Here is a 22,719-nt window from a genome sequence, read left to right as displayed (position 1 = left end):
AGGCAAGACCCCCGTCCAGGAGATCGACTGGACAGCAGAGGCGGACGGCGCTTTTGCTGAGGTCAAGACCGCGTTGGCTCAGGCGGCTTTGCTGGCACACCCATCATCTACGGCTCCCATCTCCATCACCACGGACGCGTCAGACTACGCGGTCGGCGCAGTGCAAGAGCAGTGGGTGGAGGGCGCTTGGCAGCCGCTCGCCTTTTTCAGCCGCCAGCTGACGCCTAGAGAACGCAAATACAGCGCGTTTGACCGGGAGCGCCTCTGACTTTATTTGGCCGTGCGGCACTTCCGTTTCATGCTGGAAGGCCGTGAATTTACGGCGTTTGTCGACCACAAGCCGCTCACCTTCGCCATGTCAAAAATGGCGGAGCCTTGGTCGGCACGTCAGCAGCGGCAGCTGTCCTACATATCGGAGTTCACTACGGACATTAAGCACGTGGCTGGCAAGTCGAACCTGGTTGCTGATTGCCTCTCCAGGGTCGTCATCGGTGCCTTCCAGTTGGGCCTGGACTATACTCGCATGGCGGCAGACCAGGTCACAGATCCCGGCGTCCAGGCCCTGAAGGTGGAGAGCGCGGGGCTGCGCTTGGAGGACGTGGTGTTCGGCGACGCGGGCATTACTCTCCTGTGTGACGTCTCTACGGGCCTGGCGCGGCCTGTCGTCCCTGCCAGCTGGAGGCGTCCTGTGTTCGAGGCTGTGCACGGCCTGTCACACCCCGGCGTTAAACCTTCGGTGCGTTTGGTAGCGGCGAAGTTCGTTTGGCAAGGACTGAAAAGGGACGTGAGGACTTGGGCCAGGGAGTGCGTGGCTTGTCATCGCGCTAAGGTGCACCGCCACACGAAGGCCCCGTTGGAGCGTTTCCTGGTGCCTGAGAGGAGGTTTGATCACGTCAACATTGACCTGGTTGGTCCGTTGCCTTCCTCTCAGGGGTTTTCCTACCTCCTCACCATGGTGGACAGAACGACCCGTTGGCCGGAGGCGGTTCCGCTCGTTTCGACATCAGCCGCAGACGTTGCCCGGGCCTTCATTGCAACGTGGGTGTGTCGTTTTGGCACCCCGTCAGACATTTCCTCAGACAGGGGCTCTCAGTTCACGTCCGAGCTCTGGAACACTGTGGCAGGCGGTTTGGGGGTTAAGCTGCACAGGACTACCGCTTACCACCCTCAGGCTAACGGCCTCTGCGAGCGCTTTCATCGCTCCATGAAGGCGGCCCTCAAGGCCGGCCTTACGGACGGTAACTGGGTCGACAAGCTGCCCTGGGTGATGCTGGGCCTGAGGACCGCACCTAAGGAAGATCTTTAGTGTTCTACAGCGGAGATGGTCTACGGTCAGCCGCTGAGAGTTCCGGGGGATTTCCTCCCAAATGCATCGGCTCCATGGTCGGCGTCGGCCCAGCGGGCTTTCCTGCGTGACGCCGCTGAGGCCTTTGCTCCGATCCCTACTACTCAGCACGGTACTCAGGTGTCCCAGGTTCCCGCAGAGCTCCGCTCGGCGGAGCACGTGTTCATCCGGCACGATGCGCACAGAGGCCCCCTGCAGCCCCCTTATGATGGGCCTTTCCGGGTCTTGGAGCACGGGGACAAGCACCTGGTGGTCGACCTGGGTGGCAAGGCCGAGCACGTCTCGGTGGACCGGGTGAAGGCTGCTCACCTGGACTTGGACCAGCCTGTGGTCAGAGATGGGGTCGTTACTAAAAAAAAGTAATATATTACATATTACATATTACTTTAAAAAAAAGTAATATATTACACTACTTCGTTACTCTCTACATAAAGTAACTCGTTACTTTACTCGTTACTTTACTCGTTACTTTACTCGCAGGGCCGACCCGCCCCTCCCTACAGGCAGATCACGCAGACTGCGGTGCACCTACAGTGTGCGCGCCACAGTTTTGCCTCTGCGAGACTCCACTTGCACCCCCAATTACTATTGCATTAAGGAAGACATAACACAAGTCTTTCTTTTTATATGCTCTCAAATAGGCTACCAGCCACACAACAAGCTAACAGTCTGTGAAACGTCAAGACACTAATTAATGAAACCAGTTCAAGACGCATTATTCTTATCATTCTTTATGAGCGCATAACGGTAAGGTATCTAATTACTTATTTATTTAGTATTCCATAACTTAGTAACAGAGATGGTCAAACTAAAGTGGTAGAGACATGGCAGAATTCCTACAATGAAGCGGGACATTGAACTGTTCACCCGTGAGAGGGCGATCAACAAAAGAGAGCGAGCGGCCCCGTTGAGGGAGTTCACAGATGAAAAGACTCAGCCATGTTTATGCAGCACTGCACGTGGAGATGTGGTCTCGCAAATCGCGCAGATTACATAGGCCTACATGTATATAAACCTGCGGCGGAAACCCCTCTTGTCTGTCAGTGAGTGTGATTATTTTATAAAAGTAACGAAGTAACGCGTGTCGGGGCAATGTTAGTAACTGTAGTGTGATTACTAAATTATAAAAGTAACGCGTTACACTGCTCCGTTACCGATAAAAGTACTATTATTACAGTAACGCGTTACTTTGTAACGCGTTACACCCAACTCTGCCTGTGGTGCTGGCTCGACCTCCGCGACGGGGCCGCCCCCCGGCCTCGTCCCCTGTCACGGATTTAAGACCTGTTGTTCCGGTCCCTCCCCTTCCGGGGGCCGCACAGGCGGGAGTCACTTTTCCGACTCCCGTGCTCAGGAGTCGTGGGGGTCGGCGTGTCGTTCCTCCCCGCCATGCTGATTTTGTTTATGTGTGAATTCTGGGGGGGCTTGTGTGGTGACACGTTATTGGACATAATTCACCTTGCTTATTGTGTTGCCACACGGACCCTTTAGTGGGGAACACCTGTAGCTTTAGCTGCCATTCCTGCTAGCTCATCAGGCAGAGCAGTGCATGTGTTAACCTCTCTGAAAGTAATGGATAATAAAGATTGGAACTCCATTCTTAATACACCGCCTCCGACTCTCTTTTCACGGCACTACAATAGTTAGAAATCACAGTGTCTCTAGTTTGGCTGACATGTAATGGAGGGGCTGCGAGCAAACATTAGCTCAGCTTTTTTCTATGATAACTTAAGATCTTGTATTTTATGATATTTTTACTCTGAGCCGAATTATCTGAGAGGTCTTCTCCCAATCAAACGCACCCAGTAGTTTAAGGCGGTACAGCAGTTTTAAGTTTAAAACAGGGTTTCCCCTATTTTCTATTAAAAAACAGACATCCAATTACTAAAATCATCGTGTCAAAAATATTTTGTTAAAACTGGCAAAGATGCTAGGCGCAGTAAGGGGGTGAAAAGTTAGGACGATTCTAAGGGCCCGTGACTGACGGGGGCCCCAAAATGTTTAGAACATTAAGAAAAAAAAATGTAAGTAACCTTTCATCAATCCTCAATAATTAACATTAATAGAACGTTATATTGATAAAGTACTCACTAAACTTACGATTCATTTAACTTATTTTCTTCCAAAAGTTAATTATCCAAAGCCTCTGTACACGCCCTTCTATTTACATGTAATGGTTTGGTCCTGCCTCCAAACGCAGTGCAGCACCGGCACTTGCAGAGAGTAGGCTTGTTTGAGACAAGCGAGACCTGCGCAGTTGCGATCAACGTCTTGCTAGTGCGTTGCATGATGGTTAGTCATTTTGTCCGACAGGGGCTGCTTCTCAGGTCGACTATTTTCATTTCCTCGCTCCTCGGTCCTCGGTCTCACCGGAAGTTGATTTGCCCGCGCCATCTTGAGTACCGTCCCATGGCTCTTATTTCTGCCGGAGGACCGAGGATCGAGGAGCGAGGAGCGATTATGGAGGAGCGATAACCGAGGAACCACCAGACCATCCTCCGATGAAATCCTCAGATACTCACCCCGCCCCCTTACTGTGTATCGCTCACTGATTGGACGAGGCAGTGCATGCACTGATCTGATGCTTCTTGACATGAGAGCAGAGTGAAGAAAATACATGAACCTCACGGGAGTCACTCCTCAGTTTATACCGTGTTTTGTTTCAATTCATGTATCATTTAGTTACAAATATGTGATATATCTGAACAACAAAGTGGTCAAAAATCATTTAATTCATTTTTTGGAAACATTTTCATGATCGCTTTTTTCGTTTTACATTTTCATTTATTGTCATTTCCATTCAGTCAGTCATTAAGTGCTATTAAAATGTTAATTTACTACATATCCAAACAAACAAACAAAGTGTGCAATCCAATGAATGTTAATCTAACTGGGTTTTGATAGATAACATATCTCTTTTTCTTCTCTCAATTATTTTATTTCTATTGTGCACTCTAATCAATATTAATCAAACTATTGTTCGTTTATAAATTTTAAGAATGGCGTTTATCTTTTTTGAGAATTAGTTCTTATTTTATTTTATTTATTGGGGTCTACAACAGATGATACAAATGTTTGTGTCAGTAAATGTGTACTAACAGAGGCGGGGGTGTTTGTGGAAACAACGGGGACAGAGCTGCTGTCAGACGATCAGCTGTGCAGCGTCATCACAAACGGACGTCGCTAAAGGACGTCCCATTGCTCTTAAAACTCATTTCCCTGCTTCTCGTGGTTTCCTTGCGTCCCTCCATGCTTCCCTGGTGGGAGGGACTAAACGCAGGGAAACGACGCAAGTGAGGGAAGCAAGGATTTCATTTAATCGACCTGAGAAGCAGCCCGAGCTGTCCGACTTCAGGCGAGCTTTTTGAGACCTCCCCCGGCTGCGATCGGCTATTCTCGTCTACTTTCGAGGCGAGCCGCAACGCGTCTCAAACAAGCCTTGTGAAAGCATGTGAGGAGGGATGCTAGTCCGTACGTGTATTGTACCATGTCTCAACTACTCAAAAAGTCAGGCTCTAAGAAAAGAAGAGAAAGGAGAGAAAGACAAGAGAGAGGGACTAAAGGGTGACAGTATGTCAGCCAGTTTTTCACAAGAAAAGGTGTGGTCCATGAGTGGTGGAAATTAGTCTGTTAGCTAATGTTTTATTTGTACTAAGCTGACATTAAGTAGCCTACTGTTAATATCTTTACAGAAAATTCAGAGGTCTTTAATTTCACTGCTCTTTTAGCTGACATTTAAAGGTAGGGTAGTTAATTCACTTCAGAAACACTTTTTGTTATATTCCATGGAATGCTCTTAACATCCCGATAGCAATGAATATATTAAATGCTTTGACAATAAATACATACAAAAATGTCATCTGTGGAAGCCGTAGTACTGTAAAAAGCACGGCCAATCATCTGAGCCGGCCCGGCTAAAATAATTGGATGGCCTACCTGCCTGTCAGCCTTCCAACTGTGCACAAACTGATCTCGTGCCCTCATTGGTCATGTGCGCATTCGTGTGTGTTGGAGGAGGGGCTCTGTAAGGAAGTCTGAAGGAAGGGGCAGATTTGTTTCGGTTGTGTACTTTCAGATTCTAGCACACCCGAGCTGGTTTCTCCATTCTTACCTACATACCTTTAATAAAGGCAGGCACATTTTTAGCTCCTATTCATACTAAATCAGTTGTCCCTCCCCCTGGTGCCAGGTCCAACAGATCCATCTCTAAGCTCAGCAGCCCTGTCCCCCCATAAGGCTGAACCTGAACCAGCTTTTCTTCCAACTGAAGGAGGTGAGCAGCATTGTGTTGAATGACATGCCACTTAACATTATTTGAAGGGAGACTGGAATACAAAATATATATATATATTATATAGCCTATATCAAAACAAAAAGCTAACATCTAATTTTAATTATACATTTCAAACACAGTATTTTCCCACATAGCCAATGATCTATATAAAACAAAAAACTGCTTTTAGTCTATTTGGATGATGGACAGTTTGAAGCGTTGAGTGATCAGTCTGTATTAGGTAAACAAAATGTTAATCACCAACATTTTGGTTATGATATTAATACTAATGTTATTATATTAAAGCAGGGGTGGGGAACCTCCGGCCCCCGGGCCGTATCCGGACCACTAGACCATTTGGTATGGCCCTCGAGGTAATTTATAAACAAAGTGGCCTGTGCCAGGTGGTGGGGCCCAATGTGATATATTTTCATGGGGCCCAAAATCACTGGCGGCGCTCCTGGCTAGGCGTGTCATAAAAATGTCTCCTAAAACTGGAACTAAAAGTTAATTTATGACAGGCAGTGAATCAAGACGCTGACACCTGCGCAAAAAGGACATGATACCTTAATTAAAATTAAGTTAAACATTTGGTATGATTTTGGTATGATTGTGTACAAATGACATTACATTACATGTTACTTGTTAAGACGCTTTTATCCAAAGCGACTTACATACACAATACTGTGGGCAATCCCCACAGGAGCACTTTGGGGTGAAGTGTCTTGCCCAGGGACACAACGACATTCTGACTGCAGTGGGGTTTGAACCTGTGCTCCCCTGACCTGAAAACCAACACACTAATTCACTGCGCCACACGCCTTCACAACACATTACATGCTTTTTACATATATACCCATATATACACATACATAATCTTACATGGTATACGTTTAAATGAGCTGCAAACAATATTTATTTTAAAAGAATAATAAGTAGACAGATAATATGGTCTTGTGTAACACGTTGAGTAATTATAATAATATAAAACTGAAAGTTAAAGGTAGGGTAAGAGAATGGAGAAACCAGTTCGAGTGCGCTAGAATTTGAAAGTACGCAGCCGAAAAAAATCTACCCTTCCTTCAGACTTCCTTACAGAGCCCCTCCTGCAACACTCACACCATGGCTCTGACTCACACGAATGCGCACATGACCAATGAGGGCACGAGATAAATTCCATGGTGCGGTTAAGCGGTCTCTGCGTTGTATTGATAATGGACGAGACCCGAGCCAGCGTAAAGTTGAGACGATCTCTGTTTAATGACTGACAACAGATAAAGCGATCAGTTTGACATACATTTCCCTCACAGTGACTCCTCTCACGTGGAACATTTTCAAAAAGGGAAAAGGAAACGTGAGGGACACCATATATAGGGGGGAAAGTCCTCACAACAATAAACTCCTGAGCACAGCGACCACACTTCAGGGGTTCCGCCCACTGATCTCCGACCTTCCCAGGTATTTAACATTCAATAAAATGAAGAACACAGAATAAAATAATATAAAACACAGAATTTGTGTGATTATACAAAATTAAATTAAATAAACCTCACTGCATATTTACATCTGTTACACATGGAATATAACAAAAGGTGTTTCTGAAGTGAATTACCTACCCCACCTTTAAATGGTATCAAAGTTAAATGAACACAGGCACCCACCTGTTTTGTCTTCTGGTGGTTTCCTTCTCATCAAGAGAATCTGTTGCAGGGTTGCAGGATATAGCTATATAAGGCATGCTTACTTTCAGTTTCACTATGACTCCCCCCTTTGTGAGGTGGTTGACATCGATAAAAGCAAAGGAAATTCAAATGATACCAGCTAATTTCAAAGAAACAGCCCTCTCTGATGTAACAGGTCAAAGTAATGTTCGGCAGTGTATGTGGCCTCTGCCTGGGTCAAGTCTCCCCAGCCTTCCTGCAATCCATTTCCCACCCTGGAATCTCTGGAGATGATGGTATCGATGAGAGCAGGATGGAATCCATAACTACCTCCAACTTTGTTGATTTATGACCTTTACTTTTCCATCCTGCCTGCATCCGTCTGTGTCAAGGTGTGAGAAGCCCTCACACCTTTTATAAATAAATAAAAACAGAGAACAGGAACATGGCCCCAGATCAACAACTATGTATTTCCCTCTAAATCCATAGATAAAGAACAACTACACAAAAAGAGGTTTAGATAAAGGCTATATGAATTGTTCTCATCAAATCAGCTCCTGTGTTTCTCTCTGTGATTCCCTGAGTATCCCAGCTTGTCCTGCTGAGCTGTTTCCCACGAGGCACCAGTAGTTTCAAGAAGCATAACCTTCTAATAATAAAATGATTAGATCAGTGTAGGAGCTTTATATTGCTACATATTAGGAGCAGGTGCTAGGTGGTGCTGGGAATAGAGCACCAGCATAGGCATATGTTTTTTTTACCAAGGTGATTCGAGTAAAAGCTATAGGAAAAGTTGAATGACAAGTATAGGAAACCTGTTCAATGCACCTTTGATGATATTGGATCATGAAAATAAATGTACGAAAAGGATACTATCGCAACTTGATCCTTGGACGTAAAACTCTCCAACAGGTGCCTCGGGGGCAGTTTCATTTTGAGTTTATCTGGTTTTGGCCGCTACAATCAGTTTTTATCAAGATAAGGACATTGCTAGAGGACTTGAAGGAACTCTACAGTTACATAACCAAATCATTTTTACAAACATGAGCCACTATTACATACACAGTCTGTGTAGTCTGAAAAGATACAATCCTGTGAATCAAAGAAATTCTCACCCTTCACATATCAACAACTTTAAAAAAACAAAAATCATTTTATAAGCATTTACATATTGTGGCCATGAATTTTAAAGGGGTCCTGTGCCAAAGTTTAATCTTATGAGCTATATGTTTTAAAGGTTTGACTCTGGTGTCAAATATTCCTAACAAAACTTGTTTAATCAAGTTATCAGGCATTTGCCTAAACAAGTAAAAGCTATGAAACTTTAAAGAGGGAGATGTACACCTCGTCCCTTTTGTTTTAAAGCCCGGTATATTTACTTTCATTTCCGTGTGGACTGTTCTCTCCATTTCTCTCCAGCAGATGGGGAGAATGGGCCTGGGTGGGTTTGCAAGTGAAAAAGGTGGAGAAAGATTAAACCAGCTGATTTACAAGAAACTGCCCCCACTGACTGTAGCAGGGCAGAGCACTCGCATGTAGACAGATAAAACAGTAAATGTTGCATGATTTGTGCAAATTCCACTATGTCCTTTTTCAATTGAACGAATGCTGATGTTTGCACATAAGTTTCAGATTTAGTCCTTGCTAAAAAAAAAAGTAATAAGCTCCATGATAAATCTTTTAAAGTCACTCTATTTCAGGACACTTCAAGTACATTTCACTAATTTCTCAGCTTATACAAAATAAAAATCCTTTCTTTTATCGTTGTGATGATGCACAAAAGTTCAGCACTGAGTACAACAGGAAATTGCTGCAAGTTTCCTTTTTTCCATTCTGATATGTAAACGGATATCCTCCATTAATCCCACCCGACAACACTTGAGAAAGCAACATTTCCATCAAGTAATAAATAGTAGGACAGTATTTTGCAGTTGTATACTGACTAAACTAAAAAATAGAAGATTACATGAGTAAAAGACAAAAGTTAAATGTGAATTATTGTATTAACGGTTCATACACTTGTACAGATACTACTACTACTACTACTACTACTACTACTACTACTACTACTACTACTACTACTACTACTACTACTACTACTACTACTACTACTACTACTACTACTACTACTACTACTACTATACTACTACTACTACTACTGTACTTGTACACAGCCAAGTTTGAAACAATCTTTTTGAGACTAACTGGTAGGCTAATCTTTGTTCTCAATCATTCACTTTTTATTCAACAGTTATACTTATGGAAAATACCTCAATATGGATTTAAAAGAGGAATCACCCTGTTTTTTACGTTTTATTTTATAATGCAATCATTAAAAACATGGTTCATTGTGTTCATTTGGCTAAGGGTGTGAATAACAACAGTGTTTCATTGATATGATCTTAAGGAGCTTCAGGGATTAAAAGCCACCGTCGGTCTTGTACCACTGAGCTCTGGCAATGACATCATTGGAGAAGTCGCCATTCGGGGTTTTGGAGTCGACCGTTTCATAGGAGTGGATGTTCCCATCTCCTGCACTGTAGGCCGCTATCCCTCCTGCAGAGACAAAATACAAATGAGAACAAAGGAAAATATAAAGAGGGATGGTAGTTTGTCAGAAAGTCCTGTTTTTTAAAAATATTTTTGATTGAAGACACATAGAAAAGACATTTGTTACATTGATAGGAACCACAGTGACAAATATTCAACAGTTCAAAGCTACAAGTGTTCAGCTTAGTCTGTATTGTACATCAATTGACAAGCCATACATAGTTGATCTTCACTTTAAACCACAAATATAACCAAAACAGATCATGTAGCCAAAATGTAAGAGAGTGTTGTACAGACTAACAGGACAAAACTAAAATAAACAATAAATAAATAAATGAGAAAGTCCTGTTTGACCTTTCAACTGCTGCTCCTTGCTCCAGTCAGGATGTGCATGCTTGATTCGTAACAGGAAATTAATCAGGATGTCGGTTCCTTTGCAGATGTGCTCCTTGCTGGCCCATAAATCTGTTCCGATGTGCCCGCGTCGATCTGAAGTGATCTACCAAAAAAATGTGTTAAGGAAGTTGAAATAAACACTGAACTGCGATTGTAACGTTAACATTAGAGACTTTTAGGGAGGGATTAATTAAAGCAGTGTTGTTATTACCTGCATCAGCCCAAAGGTGTTAGTGCAGCCCCATCCTTTATTCAGGGTCTTTCCTGCCCTGGATTGTCGAGAGATGATGGCAGCAATCAGCGCTGGATCAACTTTTTTATCACAAGCCACCTCTTTGATGATGGATTTGTATTTCTCCATATCCTCCAGGTCAATCTCTGCCATGGCGTTTGAGGCATTAATACCTTTATAAAGTAAAAAAGGACAGAACGGGAATATGGCAACAGTCATTTCAATCCATTGATTGACTAACACTATTGGTAGATACTGTATATACTGTAAATATAAATTAGTTTTTACCTGGGTATTTCAGCTTGTCCTGTTGAGCTGTTGCCATGGATGCACCAGTAGTTTCCATAAGCATTATGTCGAAATGTCCTGTTGTACATCAAGTTATTATTTTCAACATCCATTCTTATCATCAGCAATGATGACAAGAATGGATGGGTTATAGAATGGAGGTTATTCATCATCCAAAACATCTCACTTACTGTAAACCAATGGCAGTGATCCTTCTTGTGTCTCTTTGGCTAAAAATATTTTAAACAGAAGAACAGAAGTACAGAAGTCAATTAAACAACTAGTGTAAAAAAGGCGAAAATGTTGCAATGAGAGACACAATGGCAAAAAAAACAAGACATAAAACTTGCACAGTATATTTTTAAAAGACCAAAAGATAATTGGAAAAAAAACATAAAAAGACTCAAAACAACCGTGAAAAAAGATGCAAAAGATCGACTAGGATTTTCAAAACGATTAAGGATTAAAAAAACTTTAAAAAACGGACAAAAAATACCATTTAAAAGACTCAAAATGACCATTACAAAGAGGGGTATCAGGCATTATAGATGAGGCCCATTATCCCATAATCCATCCATGAGCTTAAAGACCTGAAGGTTATTCTTCATCAAAAACATCTCACTTACTGCTTGATGCTTCAGATGCCTCCTTTGCTGAAAATATAGAAAATAATCAATGTTGAATAGCAATGAAAAAACTCCATAACAGATATATTTAAGAGCTTTATTTGATTTCCATTAGTCAACAAGAGTGTGTTTGCAGACAGGTGGAAAAACAAAAGTTAAAGCTCAAAATAGAAAGGAAAATAATTGGTCATCAGAAAAGGTGAAAATAAGAAAGTACTTTAGATGAAATCATTATGTTTTCATTCCAGTTTTGGCCCACTTACTTAAAAACTTTTGTGAAATATCTTCTAAGTAAGACTTAGGACTTTAAGACCTGATTTGTAACAGAAACCCTGTGATACAGAGTTAACAATGGGCTTAAAAAGGTCTAATGAAAGATGCTGACAAGGAATGTTGCATTTTGAAATACAGTCTGTTTATCATGTGTTAACATTTTTCAAAAATGTTGAAATATTGTTGACCCAAAAAAATAAAAATAAGTTACGATGAGTTTCTGATTTCTAATTTCAAAGAATTGTTCCATGCATGAAAAAAAGTAGGTTTTACCAATATGAAAGTGAAAATAAGTCGTTGTTTTTTGTTCGGATACATTTAGACACTTTCTACAGCTGGGGCACAGGCACTGAAGGCTCCTTCCCCCAAAGTGTTGCATAATGTTGTATATCTATTCTATATAAAAAGAATATTTGCAAAACTCAGTCTTCACCCTTCAATTATTCTCTCTTGTGAAAAGAAAACTACTAATGGAAATCCATTCTGAAGCCAAACTCACACCCTTGATGTACACAGATCTGACTGCCTGTTGAACTCACCCAGTATCTCTCTTTGCTCGTTGCATTTAATTTCCCTCAGGATGTCCAGAGCCACTGGTATTGCCCCTGACTCCGTGTAAGTAGCAACCAGGAGCTCTGCCACTGCCACACGGGATTTGTCCTCCAGATCTTTGCGCTTGACCCTCGGCTCTTCCTTGCGGTCCAGGAACGCAGAGCAGAACTCCTCCAGCTGCATTTTACTGAGGCTAAACAGCATGTCTTTTAAATGGTGTGTAACGGTCTTTGAAGCCATCTCTGCTCTCATCCAGAGGAAACACTGCTGCTGGTAGCTCTCTCCTCTCACCACTGACGAACAAGCAAACTTTGCAGTCCCTCGCCAGCTGAATGAAAAGGAATCTAATTTCCTTCCGGACCACATCCACCCACCAAGCCCTGTTACATTCTTGCAGAATAAAGTAATGCTCACCCTTCTTACATAAACAGGTTTCAATTATTTGCTTACATAAAATATATTCTTTAGAGCAATTTTTTTAAATTTCAATTAGCTGTGTCCCACTGAGTTGAAACTGATTCATTGAAATGTTTGTGATGGCTACAAAACCCTATGTATAAGATAAAGAAAATCAGATCATCAGACATTTTTACTGAAAGAGCTTTTAGGATTCTTAGTATTGAACCAATGCAAGCCCCGGATAAGGATAACCACACAGCTCTAGTAGGCCTCAATTTAAAGCAACATTTAGGTGAGAACAGTCTTGGTTATCACATTATTTAGAACTTGCTCTCAAGAGGTCGCTGTTAAAATATCAGTACTGGGATGTTCAGAACAGGGGTCAGAGGTCACCTTCAGAGTCATTTCGGGAGTAAGACACTTGACATTAGGTGAGAAGATTTTAGTGCTTTTAATTTCACATGTTATTAAGTTAAAATGATGAATAATCCAGAGTCTGGAGCATTAACTCATACAGTGGAACTATTTCAAAATTAGGAAAGATAAGCAGCAGGCAGTTGTAGTAATCACATGAAGAGCCATACAAGACGTTTAAGAATATCATTCCCTGAAGTGTTCCCAGCTTCTTATTTCTGAAAAGAAGGCGTCTCCAGGGCAGGAGGTGTAGTTCACCACCTGTCTGTGGCCCTGGATGGTAAAGTTGGCAGCTAGTCCTCCTCCATCTACAGCACATTGGACCAGTCGGTGGCGCAGCAGGTCCATGGCATGGTGGGACGGCAGGGCGGCAGTGTAGTTACCGATGATCGACACGCCATACCCGATGGAGTTGTGTCCTCTGGTGTGTGTGCCAAGGTAGTTCCAACCTCGGCCTTCATAGACGTAGCCGTCGGAGCCAACCACAAAGCTGAAGGCACAAAGATGCGAAAACCCTTGTGTGACCAGCTTCTTAACAAACCATCCTTAACCATCCTAGCTAATCAAGGGTTACCATTTCTCAAGTGTCAGATTGACTACAATCAGTTTAAGGGTTAGTTACCTGTATCCTATGTCGCTCCAACCACGATCCTCCTGGTGGAAACGCTGCATGGCTCTCATGTTGCGAGAGCAGTTTGGGAAGGATAGACAGGGTGAGGATGGCTCATAGGTGTGGTGAACATAGAGAAATTGAACGGGCAGAGACAGTGGGATAGGTGTACTCTGGTAGGCTTTTGCCCCCCACTGACAACGTGGGATGATTTGAGGGCAGACTGAGGAGAAAGAGGATAAGTGTTAAGAAACTAAAACCACAAGCTTATCTTTGTCAAAACTAGAGGTTCAAGACTCAAGACTATAGCCTGAACGATATTAGCTCATTGTGTATGTCTGCTGTTTAAATAACAAAACATTACAGAACTGAAAGTCAAACATATATTTTAAGTCTGTTCACCAGAAAACATCAGTATTATAAAACGAAAAAGATTATTGTAAACAGGGTTCTTTAACCATGACCATGACCAGCCTTTCTGCAACAAATCTTAATTCAAAGACTCAAACATTTGATAATCTAATATAATTAAGCCATTTAATCAACAATAATTCAAAGCTTCCTTCCTCCCTTATGTCAATATATTTCAGTTATAATTCATAAATATACATTTGAGTCCATACACTTCTTTGACAGTAAACTGAATGTTGGACTATTGTGCAGATAGAAGACATTTTGTTGGGGTTCGTGGAACGTATAATAAAGATTTTTCAAAGTTTCTATAACCTTTTACGAATCACATGATCAATTGATTAAAGGTCACCTGTTATGCAATATCCACTTTTTCATGTATTTTATACATAAATATGTGTCCCCTCTGTTTTGAGATTTGGAAAGTTTCAGGAAAAAAAGTTTTCTCTATTTTTGTCCTCATCCCTTTATATGAAAACCTGTCTGAAGATTAGTTTGACAAATGTTGGCCACGTTGAGATGACACAATGTTTTTTGGCTATAACCAGCCAAGGTAACAGCCACCTTATCACCTGATCTCCTGATAGAGCACCTTTTGTGTTTTTTTCAAACCAAACACTTCTCAGAGGAGCATGGGGAGTGGCAGTTCATTTGAATGTAAAGTTACAGACACAGAATGAGCACTTTTGAAACAGGGCTGAAAACAGAGGGGTTTATGGCGTTTCATAACTCACCCCAGAATTTGTTCACAAATTCCTGTAATCCATCCTTCACTGCTTTCCCCACTCCAGTGTCTAGAGCAATCCACTCTGTCTTCTCCAACTTCCAGACTAATGCTAGTGTCTCCATCACCTGGCTGTAAAGATCGAGTGGCTCCAGAATGGATCTAGAGATCTCCCTTCGCCTCGGGCTGACATGGCTAGTGATATCATCAAGACCCTGCCCTTCATGCAGGACATAACTGTAGTATCCTTTCAGAAACTCGCTGAGGGCCTGCGGCTGTTCAGATGCAGGGAGGTTGCTGTAGTCCATGCCCAGTATAGCACCATCCATGCCCCCATTAATGACGGCATCAGTGGCCAGTGTGGCAGGCCGAAACAGCTTGAACAACTTAGGGCGCTCCACACTGTCCCAACACCCGTTGGGCCCCAGACGATTAGACGGAGGGAAGTCCTGGAGGCTGAGGAAGGACAAGCCCAGCCTTCGACCTAAAGTGAGAGGGAACATCCCAACTGGTGGTGTCCCCTCCACCTTTGCTTTCAGACCTGTTTCGATTCCTAGCAGTAAAGGAGCAAGGGCTACCGTGGTGCCATCAGGAGCGAGGACCACCCCTCGTTCCTCTCCGTAATCTGTCACAATATGGTGGATGGCCTTGTCAAAGAAGCTAAAGGATGAGGCATTAAGAATTGCTTTTTCTAGGACCTCAGCGTAAGCAATGCTATACGAGGCACCCAGGAAGTGAATGGTCATCTCATCGTCATGGCCGGCAGTCTTCCGCAGGGCCCGGACCAGAGCCAGGGGGCACAGACCGGGGTTGGAGTCTTCCACCTGCTGCACGGCTTGGATGAAGCTCTCCATGTTGCGCAAGTGAACACCTGACAAAAATAAAAAAGTGTGAGACCAATTGTCTGTGAAACAGTAATATCCAGGGGAGGCTGTGGCTCAGGAAGTACACGTTGTTTAGTCAAGATCCAAGGCTTTATTGTCATGTGCACAGCTACAGTGTAGATATGGCAATGAAAAACTTAAGTCATCTGAAGGTCTGTATTTTGATCCCTGGCTCATGCTGTCTACATGTCAAAGTGTCCATTCGCAAGATACTTAACCCCAAAAAATGCTGTCAATGTGTTTATGGCTCCTGGTGAGCAGGTGTAGTAAGTATGAAGTAACCTCCGCCACTAGTGTATGAATGCTAGGTGAACGCTTGCTTGTATTGTAAAGCTCTTTGAGTGGTTTCTGTAGAGCACTATATAAATGAAGTCCATTGGCCATTTGCTGAAGGTCTTATTCAGATCACAGCTAGGTGCAGTGAAAATAGTAGGTGTGTATTGTTTCTTCTCTACCTTTGACCAATATATCAACATAAAACAGAATTACATTGGTTCAATTTGTTTCACAATGAATAACTAAAAGAGAGAATGCATCAAAAAGGGTACACACCTTCCTCAAATTCTTGGATGCTACAATACATCAAAGTATCATCTCAGGCAAAAATCTGAACAAAAGCTCTGTAAACTGTATAAAACCATTTACATTTAGCTGCGTTTCCATCTAGACAAAGCCTAAAGTTGACCTTTGTGAGATCGAAACATTGCGCAATACAAATAACTGGAGGCTTTTTACACAATCCAAGCTGTGTATCCAAGCTGGTCAGCTTTGGACACAAAACCAACTTAGTCTGCTTTAGGGAAAGATTATGACTTAAAATAACCATTATCATGGGGAAAATAATACATAAGTTGTTATGATGGGAGTGTTCATGGTCAAAAGAAACAAAATTGATTGACAGAAAGCAAACAGTACATATATTATCAGTGTTTTACAGCCTGACCTACACAGGAAAGAAGGGACATTTTTACTTTAATTAAATGTATTATGTCAACAGATTACACATAATTGTTGAAAGCCATGATATCAATATGAACCTAATATTTTTTTATTTAAACTTAAAATTATTAATTAGAATTCATTGGACTTAGTTATTCAATCACAATGTCATGATACCTCCTTTGATCTCACCCTCACATTTCAAAAATAATGTTCCCATAAAACTAAACCTCATCATCAGTTATGTTTTGAGCATATTAACTTGATGTCACATTTGTGAACATGTGGCTAACGTTGTTTATTGAAACACAAAAACAAAAGTAACCTGGTTGTTTTTCTTTAGAGGAAAGTCAGTCAGACTGAACAACAAACCCCATTCCTCCCAATAATGTTCACACAATCCCTAAACCGGTGTTGTTGTACTGAAAGTATATTCAATCTTTGATACTCTCTCTTTCCTTTGTCGATTTTCATTTTTCAGAAACATATTTTTCAAAATGAAAATGGCTAAGCAATAGTAAAACTTGTACATTCTCGAAATAAAAATACAGATTGCAGAAACACTAATGAAACTGAACCACAACATGAAAATAAACAGTTTTCCATTATTTTAAGATAACACTAAGACATATTTTGAATAACTGAACTTACCTGTAGGCCCGCTATAGACAGTAAAGAAGGATGAAGCCAGAACAAAAAACGACAGCCCAAATAAAGTCATGTTGTATCACCTGCCTGCAATGTTCTGTTACAGAAATTAAATAGAAGTAGGCTTTCTGCAAGTTTAATGAACAGGTTGAAGACCTAAACTGTTTTGTTCCTCACAACTTCTGAGAGTATTTTCGTACGTGCAGGTCGGCAGTGTTGAAGAGTACACTTTGAACACTGATGCTTCCAAATATTGATTTAGCCTACAGTTAGCTAAGTCATGAGCTAAACAAAGCATTGGCCCTGCAGTGAATTGTATCACACAGTTTACAAAAAAGTTATTTTTAAAATGATATTGTGTTGTGCCACTCTTTCCCTATGTGCCATGCACCCTTGTTCAGCTTCCTTTGTATACATTATGTAACTTAATCAACAAACTGAAATAGAAAAAAGCAGAAGAATGGTTAATGTTTACCATCTCCATGTGTACTCATCAGTGTTGGGAACATTTGAGTCACAGGAGATATCAGGTCACATGATCTTTGAATGCAGGGAAATTATGGAGACAACAATATAAGACTGCCTTCATGTAGTTTGTCGGTTCTGGTCAAATTAAGATTGTCATTTCACAATTTAAATAAAACGTTAAATGTGATTTTTTTTTAATATAAACCCACAACAATAAACCAAGTAAAACATTTTAATATGGTGCACAACACAAATGTATGGAAGCCTTTTTCTGCCACTAAGTAAATATAAGGATTGAAAGTGCTGTATGCTACTTTCATCTGAAAATAATTGTAAACTTTGAGCTTCAGGAATGGTGATTTGAATTGTGGTCATTGACTTCATTACTCATCTTATCAATGAACGTCCTAATATTTTCTGCTCTAAAGACGAACATACTGTATACAGTATTGAAAGGATCTGTTATTACTCAGACATTTATTGATCATTGATTGTACTCCTTTGCAATGGCAAATGTAGATGTTAACATTACATACAATTGTCTATCTTAAGAAGCAGTGTGTTAATCTTGTTACATTACATTGCATTTAGCTGACGCTTTTATCCAAAGTGACTTACAATAAGTGCAATCGACCAAGAAGATACAAACTTGAAGAAAACAGAATCATATCAGGTTTCATAGAGCCAAAACATTAGAGCTAGCTTTAGATAAGCCAGTCCTTTATTAGTAGCCTATAAAAGTGCTTTGTTATTGTATTGCTCGAAGTGGAGTCGAAAAAGATTAGTTTTTTGTCTGCGCCAGAAGATGTGTAAGCTTTCTGCTGTCCTGATGTCAATAGGGAGCTCATTCCACCATTTTGGAGCCAGGATAGCAAACCGACATGTTTTTGCTGATGGGAACTTGGGTCCCCCTCGCAGCGAGGGTGCAGCGAGCCGTTTGGCTGATGCAGAGCAGAGTGCACGTGCTGGGGTGTACAGTTTAACCATGTCCTGGATGTAGGAAGGGCCTGATCCAGCATGGTACGCTAGTACCAGTGTCTTGAAGTGGATTCTAGCAGTTACCGGAAACCAGTGAAGAGAGCGGAGGAACGGTGTGGTGTGGGAAGATTTTTGGAAGGTTGAAGACCAGACGAGCCGCTGCATTCTGGATGAGCTGCAGAGGTCGGATGGCACATGCAGGTAGACCAGCCAGGAGGGAGTTGCAGTAGTCTAGGCGTGAGATGACGAGAGCCTGGACCAGAAGTTGCGTCGCTTTCTGGGTCAGGAGGGGTGATGCGGTTCTTGTTTTTTTGCAGTGTATTAGCTGACAGCCACAATTTCCAAGCCAATAGGCGGATGGAAAATCTGCAATTTCCCCACGTTGCTGTCTTTGGCAGGCCTGATGGGACAATAGCTGTAGCCAGGGCCGTTTCTAGCTTTTTGGGGGCCCTATGCAAGATGCTGTTTGGGGGCCCTAGTTTTGACAGTTTTTTAACTACAATGGGGGGGATTCCGAAGCCTTTAAAATCATCTGTGGAGATGCATCAATCTGTTACACTTTAATAGGAAAACAGGCTAATTTCACGAAAACCAAGCAATTGAAAATTACAAAAAAATGATATTAAAAAGGTAAACAATAAGGCTCCTCTATGTCAATAAATGCAAGAGATGCAGCATTTTCTCAGCTGTCAGCCCAACGATGATTTGGACTTTATTACCCCAAAAACCTAAGCCACAGCTTTGCTATCATTGCAGTTTAGTCGTGTTTATATCCTACATTGGATTTGTAAGCATATAATGCTTCACCGAACACTCACAGGAGGGGGCTTGGCTGTCTACAAATAAAGAGGGCTCATTTTAATTCTCCCCAAATATATTGAGGCTGAACCTGAACTTTGAATTCTCTGCTCCCATCATAATCTTGGCGATCTTGTTAAAATTGTGAATGCAGAATTAAAAATACTATGTAACTGGTTTGCAGTTAATAAATTATCCCTTAATGTGGCCAAAACAAATGACATGTTATTCAATACAAAGTCTGAGAGTAGAAATGACTGCATTATACGGATTTGCAATACAGAGATAGAAAAAGTTGGTGCATGTACATTTTTAGGACTGCTTGTTGACGAAAAACTCAATTGGAAGCACTATATAAATTATGTACAGACTAAACTGTCAAAAACAATAGGTATTTTGTATCATACTAAGAACATTCTTGAAGAAAATATACTCTTTATAACAGTCTATTTCTCCCTTACCTTTAATACTGCTCCAAAATATGGGGAAACACTTACTCAACAAATCTACAAAAAATAATAACATCCCAAAAAAATAGTATTACGAATAGTCTGTGGAGTTGGTAAATATGAACACACAACTCCCATATTTAAAAAAAACTCAATCTATTCAAATGTGTTGAGATAGTACAGCTTAAAACAGTACTAATTATGCACAACATTTTCCATAACAAAATGCCTAATAACATTCAAAAGCAGTTCCAAACCACACCGTGAACATATGAATGTAAAAAAAGTCACTTGAAAATAAGTGTTCACAATGATTATATGCAATTATGCATATATTATTATTAGGGCCGGGACTTTAACGCGTTAATTAAGATTAATTAATTACACAAAAATTAACGCGTTAAAAAAATTAACGCATTTTAATCGCACTTATTTTTGCACCGCGGAACGTTTCTCACTGGATGAGTTTCAGGCGTACCGATTATACTGGAGCACCAACTAACGTTCATGACTTCAGACAACAACAAATCACAGTGAACAACAGTGGGAAATGTTGTTTTAAAAAACGGACGGATGGAAGCGTCGATAAGAGCACGGTTGTGTGCAAATTATGCAAAAAGGAATTCGCATATCACCGCAGCACATCAAGCCTCAAGTATCACCTCAATGCAAAACATATAGCAGCTAGCGTGGAAGCTAGCGTGGACGTTAGCCTCTTTTATCGCGTTCACACCAAAAAGAGCCGGTACTAAAATTAGTTCATGAGAACCTTTTTACCCCCACGAAAGTCCCTGCTAGAGAGCAGAGAGCTGCTAGAGAGCAGGGACTTTCGTGCGGCTCTCTTGTGAGAAAAGAGCTATATTTCTGATTGTCTGGGCGGATTGCAAACCACGCCCCGTAAAACTCCCAAAAAGTTTTGTGAAGCCGCCATTTTATTATCCTCGCATTAGCATTAGCATTAGCATTAGCCCAGCGCAGAAACGCAGAGAGACTAATTTATGGCAACACAAAATAAAACATGGGAGAGGTGGAGATGAGGAGGTGTCGGCGTTCTGGCGATTTACAGGCCCCAACTCCGGGGACTTCCGGCCGGGGACTTTGGGCGGCAGTATACGCCGTTTGCGGCCTGCCAGTAAACCCAAAGCAGAAGAAGAAGAAGTGACGTCAGCGGCTTCATTTGCCTAATCCACCCCCAGGTTCAAAGAGTTCTCATGAACTAAATTCTCATGAACCTTTGTGGGAAAAGTACTGCGGTGTGAATGCGCCTAATGGTATACTAAAATCCATGTGAAAAAAATTGCTTCTCACTGTTCTTAGGTCAAATATTTATATGTGATTAAAAATGCGATTAATTTCGATTAATTAATTACAAAGCCTCTAATTAATTAGATTAATTTTTTTAATCGAGTCCCGGCCCTAATTATTATTATTATTATTCATTTGCCAAGTGCATGTGTACATAGTATTTTAATTTCCAAAAAAAGATAGTTGAAACTGCTATTGACATGTGCAGAAAATGACCCTATATCTAGTTTTCGTATATATATATATGCATTTATTGTTTTCCTGCCCTAACTTTTATTTAATTTTTTCTCCTGTTTTCTTTATTTCTTTGTATTCCTTCATTTCTATACGTTTTTGACGCAATAATGCCGCTGTATTAGGATGATGCACGGGAGGGATACTTTCCACAAGCTATGCTTCAGCCCTCCCGCTTCTACTAATTTTGTTCATCTTTGTGTGTATGAATTAAACTTTTTTTGTTTTTCGGATGAATAAAAAATAATAATAAAATAAAATACTTTCAATTTGGGGGCCCCCTAGTGGCCGCGGGGGCGCTATGCACACGCATGGTCCGCATATAGGAAGAAACGGCCCTGGCTGTAGCAAACAGTATACATATTTGTTTCTATAATAATAATAATGGGTTTCATTTATAACGCACAGTTCAAGGAAGTATGAGGGGTGAGGAGTTCCTTGTGGTAGGGAGGGGCAGTTCCATGGATACACTGGTGGGTGAGGAGGGAGACCGTATTTGATCCTCAGTTCCACGGGGAGCCAGTGTAGTGATTTCAGGATTGGGGGTGATATGATCATATTTGCGCACCCTCATCACCACATGTGGAACCACCACACCAAAGCGATTTCCCACAGAGGTGACGCAGCTGTACTTGTGTCAAATGTCAAGCTTGTAATCAAAGCATTATGTATTTATGATAATAATGTTAATACATGTGTTTTGCTCTGATTACATTTAAATGAAAAAAGCTTTTTGATATGTTTTGCACTATGGGAATAACAGTAGGCTATTTACATTGAAATCAGGTATTTTACATGACTGGACGCAGCAACTGGAAATGTTGGGAAAGAAAGGGAAGGGAGGTGAGTCATTTTTCCAAGAGAGGAAATTAAGTCACCATCGCACTCTGCTGCTCTTTCTGAGAACCACAACTGTGTGATGGTAAGGTCTTATACATTTATGGTAAAGTGTTGAAGTTATTTGCAAGGGATGGCCTATTTTTGCATTTGGATTAAAAACACTTCAGAATGTTTTATTCCATACAGAGGGGATATTGTGAATATTTAATGTCTTGTTTTTTAAGATTCTAAATTAAAAGGTTTTATTGTCCTCTGCACAGCAGCTACAGTGTAATTATGGCAATGTAAATCTTGTCTTGTCCCAGGCAGGCTCCTCGAACAATGCAACATAAATATAGCCTACTGTATATAAGACATAAACAATACAATAAATAAAAAAACAATGAAAATAGTGCAAGAAGTAACAAAATAGAAATAAAACA

General features: G+C 41.3%; 2 protein-coding genes across 2 annotated transcripts; both read right to left on the bottom strand.

Moving 5' to 3' along the window:
• Positions 1–9,497: 9,497 nt before the first annotated feature.
• On the bottom strand, positions 9,498–12,505 carry LOC117537971 (lysozyme g-like). The gene is made up of 7 exons (XM_034203442.1): positions 12,184–12,505; positions 11,372–11,398; positions 10,937–10,975; positions 10,746–10,823; positions 10,437–10,630; positions 10,184–10,328; positions 9,498–9,835 (listed from the first exon to the last, which is right to left on the bottom strand). Exons 1-7 carry the CDS (start codon positions 12,446–12,448, stop codon positions 9,699–9,701), a joined length of 885 nt encoding a protein of 294 aa, XP_034059333.1. The 5' UTR covers positions 12,449–12,505; the 3' UTR covers positions 9,498–9,698.
• Positions 12,506–13,027: 522 nt separating this feature from the next.
• On the bottom strand, positions 13,028–17,468 carry LOC117537968 (N-acetylmuramoyl-L-alanine amidase-like). The gene is made up of 4 exons (XM_034203438.1): positions 17,229–17,468; positions 14,765–15,625; positions 13,632–13,842; positions 13,028–13,499 (listed from the first exon to the last, which is right to left on the bottom strand). Exons 1-4 carry the CDS (start codon positions 17,296–17,298, stop codon positions 13,196–13,198), a joined length of 1,446 nt encoding a protein of 481 aa, XP_034059329.1. The 5' UTR covers positions 17,299–17,468; the 3' UTR covers positions 13,028–13,195.
• Between the last annotated feature and the right edge of the window lie 5,251 nt (positions 17,469–22,719).

This window comes from Gymnodraco acuticeps, unplaced genomic scaffold (assembly GCF_902827175.1).
Source record: "Gymnodraco acuticeps unplaced genomic scaffold, fGymAcu1.1, whole genome shotgun sequence".
Taxonomy (NCBI): Eukaryota; Metazoa; Chordata; class Actinopteri; order Perciformes; family Bathydraconidae; genus Gymnodraco; species Gymnodraco acuticeps.
This window is presented reverse-complemented; position numbering and strand designations above follow the sequence as displayed.

Excerpts from the sequence above, each read along its gene's own strand:
- LOC117537971 (XM_034203442.1), bottom strand. The coding sequence starts at position 12,448 with ATGAGAGCAGAGATGGCTTCAAAGACCGTTACACACCATTTAAAAGAC. Across the intron at positions 11,399-12,183 it reads CGAGCAAAGAGAGATACTGG|CAAAGGAGGCATCTGAAGCA; the intron begins GTGAGTTCAACA and ends CTATATTTTCAG. Across the intron at positions 9,836-10,183 it reads CAAGGAGCAGCAGTTGAAAG|GAGGGATAGCGGCCTACAGT; the intron begins GTCAAACAGGAC and ends TTGTCTCTGCAG.
- LOC117537968 (XM_034203438.1), bottom strand. The coding sequence starts at position 17,298 with ATGACTTTATTTGGGCTGTCGTTTTTTGTTCTGGCTTCATCCTTCTTT. Across the intron at positions 15,626-17,228 it reads TGTCTATAGCGGGCCTACAG|GTGTTCACTTGCGCAACATG; the intron begins GTAAGTTCAGTT and ends TATTTTTGTCAG. Across the intron at positions 13,843-14,764 it reads ATTTGTGAACAAATTCTGGG|TCTGCCCTCAAATCATCCCA; the intron begins GTGAGTTATGAA and ends CTTTCTCCTCAG.